Raw genomic sequence first — 7,371 nt, 5'->3', positions numbered from 1 at the left:
ACGGGAAGTCCGCTAAACCCAAAACAGTTTCTGCCAGCACGAAATAAGCAACTCCAAAGCTCTAAATAAATGATTTACTAAATTAAGCCCCACGAGAGAAGGTGACACATTAAAGCCAAATATTTACAAACATGAATCGATCCTTTCAAACACACTTGGGATCAATATGCCCACTCTGCTTATCTCCCTGCTAACCCAGTCTTCGTGTTCTCACCAGATTGCCTCATTAAACTGAAGGGTCAACACGCTCAAAGGTTAATTACAAAAAAAAGAAAAGGGAATAGTCTCTTGAAGTTAAAAACTCAAAGCAAACTCCCATTACTAGTCCCTTTATTTAAGCCCCCGCGTGAACAAGCAAACATTCCTCCATATTTGCTATAATCCTCATATGGAGTGAGACAGAAGAAAAAAAGCAAGTTTTGTTCAAATAAAAAGTGTCCAAGTGGAAGAACAAAAAGCTTCACCGTGAATGTTCATGAGCCTCTGGCTCCCAGTTTAGATTGGTGGATGGGCTCAATATTTATAGTTAGTATTAATGCATTTTTCTGACAGCAGGACGGGCTGTTCTGCACATTTACCCCCTGACAGACTCCGAGATCCTGCCAAGTGTTTGGTTCAGACAGCGCAATAACCAAAAAGACCCCCCTGCACCCCGACCCCCCCAAAACAGACTATTTTCCTCGTAGGATGTTTTTATGCGCAATCAAGCATAAAAAGACCAAATGAAGATTCACTGCGAGTGGATTTTTAATGTGTTCGTTATCCCGAGTGCATGTTGCGCCACAACACACGGAAATAAATCGTCATCGCAGAGAGAGAGAGAGAGAAAGCGGAGACACTAAAAGTCTCTTTTTTTTCTTCTTCTTCTTTCTTTCTGTCTTTTACAGCATCGACGTGTCGAGACGTCTCTTGACAGCCCGCCGTAAAACGTGCGCGCGGAGGCGTAAAAACCAAGTGTTATTGCGCCCGGGGAGAAGGAGTGGAGTATACCTGCCAGCTCCGTGTCCGAGGACTCGCTGCTGGAGTTCTCTAAAGTTTCCCGACTGCCGTTTGAAGTTCTCGGTAAATGAAACGCGGGGGCGGCGGCGGCGGCGGCGGCGGCGGCGGCGTCGCGGGCCGCCGGTGCTCTCGCTGCCTCTGCGACTCTGTCCAAATTCATCCCACCTTGAAGAGAAGGGGATGCGAAGAGGGGAAACGGGGGAGAGGAGGAGGTGAATCCAGGGGGTGGTGGGTGGGGGGGGTGCACAAAGCTTCTCTTTTTTTTCTTCCTCAACAGCGTAAAAAATCCACCCGCTGCCAGACACCACGCCGCGACATGAGAGGATGAATCACGCGCGGGGAAGGATTTCCAACCAAAAGTGTAGTTCTTCCACGAAGAAAAAGACTTGGAAGAAGAAGGAGAAGAAGAAGAAGAAGAGGAAAAAAAGCCAGCCCCTTCTTCTCTGTCCTCCTCTAGAGCAGTGACGGCCCAGTGCGCTCTCCTGCTCTCCTGCTCACCGCTGCAAAGGGAAATAGCTTCTGCCCGCTGCGCCGGAGAGGAAGCTCCGGCTCTCCAACCCACACGCGAGGCCACGCCCCCTCGGCTGCGTTTAACCGCCCCCCAAAACCAGCAAGTCCCGCCCACTACGACAGCCCGCTGCAATGCAACACACGCACGCACACACACACACACACACACACACACACGCACACGCACACACACGCACACACCCCACACACGCATCCATCCAAACACCTCTGACCTCAAGATGAAACAATTGGAAAAACGGTGCCGTTAATTTAGAATAAGTTCTTTTTCATGGCAAATCATGTATATATATATATATATATATATATATATATATATATATATATATATATATATATATATATTTATATATATATTGCAAGATAGCTAAAAGCCAGACTTTATTTTTATTTGTCGGGAGCGCGCAATGTAACGCTTCGCGCTGAGGGAGTAAAATGGGCCTTTTATTCGTGCAGGCATGTTTGGATTTTGCAGCAGCTGGGTGGTGCACCTCTACACACGCACGCACGCACACACGCACGCACGCCACCACACAATGCACTGTATATCTCGGATATGTACAGAGCTGAATAAACATTTGCCCTCCAGCACGGGCCTGCCCAGTTATTGTTAACCCACTATGAAACATGCACGATATGAAGATGTAGTGTGTGTGTGTGTGTGTGTGTGTGTGTGTGCGCGTGTGTGAGTAATGACTCGCACTGTAAACTGTCAAGTGTCGCTCTATCAGCGGTTCACTTGGACAAATAAACAGTCGGGACTAATAGAGGCCCTGCAGAGCGGGCACGAGCACGAGCACCGGCGTTTTCTCCACAGACATAATAATCTGCATCTGTGCGCGCGGCACTCATAACGAGATGATTATTAACATGTATCAAAACCCGTTGCTAAACTTTGACGTGCACTCATGCGGTCTGGCTAGACTGCCGGATCCAGAACCTCAGAACCAGACCCACATGGTTGATGGTCCGCTCCAGACCTGAATGGGGATCTCGGGGATCCTGCATTCAAGAACATTCAGAATCCGAGCCCAGTGAAATGGGCGGAGCTACAGTTCGGTTAACATTGTGAAAGAGTTGAATAATAAAATGTAGATGTTTCGACTGTCGTCTAATTATAGTCTGTCGGCCCTCACGCGCATGCCCAGTGACTCCCATGCGCGGTCACCGTGAGCTGTAACCTTCACTCAGGCGCCACTGAGGAGGCCTGCAGGACTCCGTCCAGATGCTGGACTGTGTGTGTGCGTGCGCGTGCGCGTCTGTGCGCAGCTGCAGTAGAAACAAACACATCTCTGTATGTCTTAATATTAATTATAAATGAGGCCTCGATTTAGTCATTAAGGTTCAATCATGGTGCATCATGGGTAGTTTTTTGTATACGCAACATTCTCACATATATCTACGTACTGTGTTTATGTAGTTGAGCCCTTTCAGTGTGATTGCGCATGCGTAGCAAAATCAACATTTGAGGATTGAATCGATTGCGACTTAAAATCATATTTTTCACTAAAAAAAGAAGGGAAACATTTACAAATATGATCAGAAACTTGTTTCCATAAACACGTTGTGGTTCTTTTCATGGAGCGAAGTTTCCTCCTGAATAATGAAACAAAATCCAAACATTTCAATTTGTGTTTCATGTGCAATTTAACAGAACTGCAAAACCCAAATTACGTCAATATAAACTTCTTCTTTTTTTTTTAAATATGATTTTTCTTTTGACCCACATGACGGGTATAGCTGTCAGTCTGTCCTGCCACCCTGAGCCCGGCTGCCTCTCCGCGGCCCGGCTTGGAGCCCACATGTGTGCGCACCTCCGCCGTCTGGGACGCGCACTGTCACCGGCGCCAGTCTCCAGCATTGTTGCGCATTGTGACAGCGACTTCTGACACGAGATCCCCGTCCGACCGGAAAAGTCCCCCGAAGGCCTTTTCTTTCTTCCTTTCTCTTTCAAAAGACAACTATGCACTATGCAAGCTCTCAACAATCACTTGGCCTTTTTCCATCTCCACGTGTTCTGCCTGAGCTCTGCATTATATTTATATAACAGGCCTCCCACAGTATTTCATTCGAGTTGAGAAGACTGAATATACCATAAACTGTTTATTGTTTATTAATAAAGCAGATCGTGCAGATCTCCAGCGTGCGTCACCGTGGCCGTGTGCAGCGAAGGCCCCGACGCAGGTCCGACCTTTACACACCGAGAACCAACATCCCACCTGTATTCTGACATGCAAAACATGTGCGCAAAAAAAATGCTGTTGAAGGCCCATTTGGCGCATAAAAGTGACGCATTCAGGTGCGAGCAGGTGAACCGAACACGAGAGCGGAAGTGGGATTCCGCGTGCACAAGATGCACAGACCTGCACGGTCATCCCATCGAGGCAGCAGGTTAATATGCACTCTGCGGACACAGAACGGACCGTGTGAGTTGGGGATGGGTGGGTGCATTGTGCGTGCACGTGGGTCAATATAAGGTGATTATTATTAAGAGCCGAAGGCTTGCTGTAAGAAGTCCAGGAAAGCGAGTGAAACATCCCATCGCCTTGTTGGAACATGCACTAATATGATGTGAATCTCCAGAATAAAAGTCCCCATAAACCCGCTGACCCTTCAAGTCCCCCGCAGGAGTATTAAAGGGGTCTCCAGCCCACGGAGAGGTCCCCTCGTGTCCTCCAGCTGATAGATGGAGTTCATCCCGCGCACGCCCCGCCGCTCTGGAGGGCACGTGCGTGTGACGGATGAGTTCAAAAGCCTTTCCATCCGGCAGGGCAGGTTAGAGGCCATGTGGAAATGCAAACACTCCTATACTTTTTCATCCAAGAAGTGAAAATAAACTTAATCACACACCAAACACACATATTAAAAATCCCCCCCCCCTCCTCTCTCTTAAGGCACACACACAAAGCTATATAGCGTAGGGGGGGGGGGGCTAAAAACAAAAGCATGGCCTATAGAAAATTAAAGCTCGCGAGCAGATTCGCAGTGACGTGTAAGTGGACCCGCTGGGTAACTGGAGACGGACAGAGCTGATTATTTCCTTGGTGTTGGTCCCCCCCCCCCCCCCTGCTCGATCCAAGGCCTGTTTGACAACCGACAACCAACCCGAGGAGAAGGGACGTCAATAAAACAATAACCTCTAATGGCCATCATCATACTGCACGAGGATGTAAAAAAAAAGAAAGGATGTATAAGAAATGCTGTAAGATGTCGGGATGCATTCGTGCACGTTTGCTGTGGTTGTCTGGCTTACAGGATGGAATCAGTCCTCACAAAAGTACATATTTGTCACACACAAAAAAGGGAATTTATTTTAGTTTTTAATGGTCATTCGGCTTTAACCCCCCCACAATAAAAAGGCACATATGTTTATTATCTCCATCATAACTAATGAAGGTCCATGTCGTCTGCAAACACAGCAGTCAGAACCCTTTTCTTTGTCTTCCAACGCGAGTGGTGCTCGTTACGAGTTGAACTTTTTTATTTATTTAATTGTTTATGTCGAAGCTGTTTTGTTATAAAAAAAAAAGTCAAAAATTACGATTTTCCAAAAAAATAATAAAAAATAAAAAGAACAGGATCGTACACACGCACGACGAGTCTCGCGTGCACGTCTGGCATTTAAAGGTTTGTGGAAAAGCCGCAGATGTTTTCCAAAGTTCTCACGTCTCCGTTTAACGGCCTCTCTCTTTGGTGCGTGATCACATCCAGGTTGACTGAAAAACCTCCTCCTTAAAATACCGAACACACACACACGCACACACACATCGTGTGTCGTTATGATGAAAAGAAAATATGACGTGTCATCTTTTTATTTTTTTGTTTGTTGCTCGCTGTCGATCCAGATTGATAGTTTTGTTTTTTTGGAGAAAAAAAAAAAAAGGCAAATCATGACCGTCATATAAACCAGACACACAATAATAATAATAATAATAAAAACAGCATGAGTCGGCGGTGTAAATAAAAAAAAAACCTCAGCTACGTCATCGATCCCGTTTGCGTCTTCATATCTGACCTGTCTGCGTGTCGTCACCTGTAGCATTAATTCCCACAATGCATATCGGACACATTGCGTCCGAGAGCAGCCCGCGTGCGTGTGAACGTGAACACTTTGCTGCCAACACGTTCTGACCCTCACGCGCCACAACGAGGAGGTGCGGCACCTCATGACGCGGCCTCCATTTGGCTGTGCACGGTAATATATATATATATATATATATATATATCATATAATAAATATAGGTGTCGTGAGTGTAATAAGAGAATGTGTTTAATTTATTAAGATGGATAAATACCTTCTTCCCCGCAAGAAATCACATTCTTCGACAGATTGAGTTCCATTCCAGTTACCTGAAAAACAGAAGAAACACGCGCCCTCTATATCAGACGTACAAAGATAATAAACACAGTTATAAATCTAGAGAAATACTTTTATTTTTCTCTCTTGAACCACAAAATATTATATGTAATATATTTTATTTAAACAAAAATCTGATTTTAGCCACTGCACTTTATGAATTAAAAAGAATCCTGTAAAACAAAGTTTCTGAAACTTCACATTCATGTTGAAAACCTTTTTTTGCATCTGAATTCTCCCTTATTTATATATATTTATATATATATATATATTTATTTATTTATATATATTTATATATATATATAGAGAGAGAGAGAATTCCAAGACAATGCAGCCAAGACAAAACAATCAAATAAAAGTACTTTACTTAAAATTCACTTTCACACATTTATGTGTTTCCACACAAATCTTTATGTTATCAAAGTTTACCGTTGCCATATAGCACACACACACACACACACGCACACACACACACACACACACACACACACACACACACACACACACACACACACACACACACAGAGCCCCTCTTATCTACAGGAACCCATTTGCTGCTCCGTGTCCTCGGTAAATCTTCGCTCGGCTCCTTCTGTCCCTCCGTGATCACACGCTTCACATGGCGCGCGCACTTTATATTCATTTGCTTCATGAAAGTCAGATATTATAGGGAAATGATGGATACGTCTACACACATGCCGCATCTGGCTCCCAATGATGCTCAGTGTGTTGGAGCTGCGGAGGAGATGTTCGGCTGCTGTTTGGCTCGCTCCGTCGTCGCCGTGCGTAAAGACGCATCCGTTCCGCCCGCGGCCACCACAGCCTCTCTGACCCCAACTAGCCGACAACACGCACTGCTTAACGAGGTAAACACTGGTCAACATTTTCCTTTTCTCCATCACGCTCAACGCGGACTCGCGCGCGTGTGTGAGAGAGACTCATATGTGCAACATCCAAAGCTTAAAACGGTCAAAATGGAGACGCCAGCCAAACTCCGTCTGACCCTGAGCTGAAATTCTGTTGACCGGACGGACGCGTGCGTGTGTGTGTGTGTTTTACTCACCAGTTGGTGCCCAGCGGAGGCAGACGACAGACAAAAAGGAGTAAAGCCTCAGAGTTTCCCCATGCAGGTGTCCAGTAAATCCACTTCGTGCGCGTAAACGCTGCGTCCGCGATATTCAGCGCTTTGCTCGCGTCTCTGCGGTGCCGGTTTGGTTTTCTTCGCCAGCGGTCTGCAGCACGCCTTGCGGTGACGTCACGACACCGCAACCGCCCCCCCCCCCCTCCCTCACACTCCCCCTCACCGCCACTATACCTCCATTGTCATCCTCTTTATCGTGCACCCTCAATCTCCTCCTCGTAGTGCTGTTTCTGTTTTTATCTCATTTATTTTGTATTTTGCAACAAATTCCACAACTTCATCATCCTCAGCTGACGCACCTTCATCTTCATCTTCATCCTCATTGTCTTACCAAAGTGCATCCTTA

General features: G+C 46.0%; 1 protein-coding gene across 2 annotated transcripts in view; it reads right to left on the bottom strand.

Annotated features, from left to right (window-relative positions):
* The window catches only part of pitx1 (paired-like homeodomain 1), an 11,182-nt gene extending 4,127 nt beyond the window's left edge, over positions 1-7,055 (bottom strand). The window contains exons 1-2 of one of the 2 annotated variants that reach the window (XM_034551168.1): positions 6,948-7,055; positions 5,823-5,877 (exon numbers count right to left, since the gene is read on the bottom strand). In XM_034551168.1, coding sequence (XP_034407059.1) covers positions 5,823-5,868 — 46 coding nt within the window. In that variant the 5' untranslated portion in view covers positions 5,869-5,877; positions 6,948-7,055. Of the gene's footprint in view, positions 1-990; positions 1,499-5,822; positions 5,878-6,947 lie in introns of those variants that run through there. The other variant, XM_034551167.1, reaches the window with a different exon arrangement.
* Between the last annotated feature and the right edge of the window lie 316 nt (positions 7,056-7,371).

The sequence above is a fragment of the Cyclopterus lumpus genome, chromosome 14 (genome assembly GCF_009769545.1).
Source record: "Cyclopterus lumpus isolate fCycLum1 chromosome 14, fCycLum1.pri, whole genome shotgun sequence".
NCBI classification, from domain to species: domain Eukaryota; kingdom Metazoa; phylum Chordata; class Actinopteri; order Perciformes; family Cyclopteridae; genus Cyclopterus; species Cyclopterus lumpus.
Note: the sequence above shows the minus strand (reverse complement) of the source record. Positions and strands in the feature narration are given on the sequence as shown.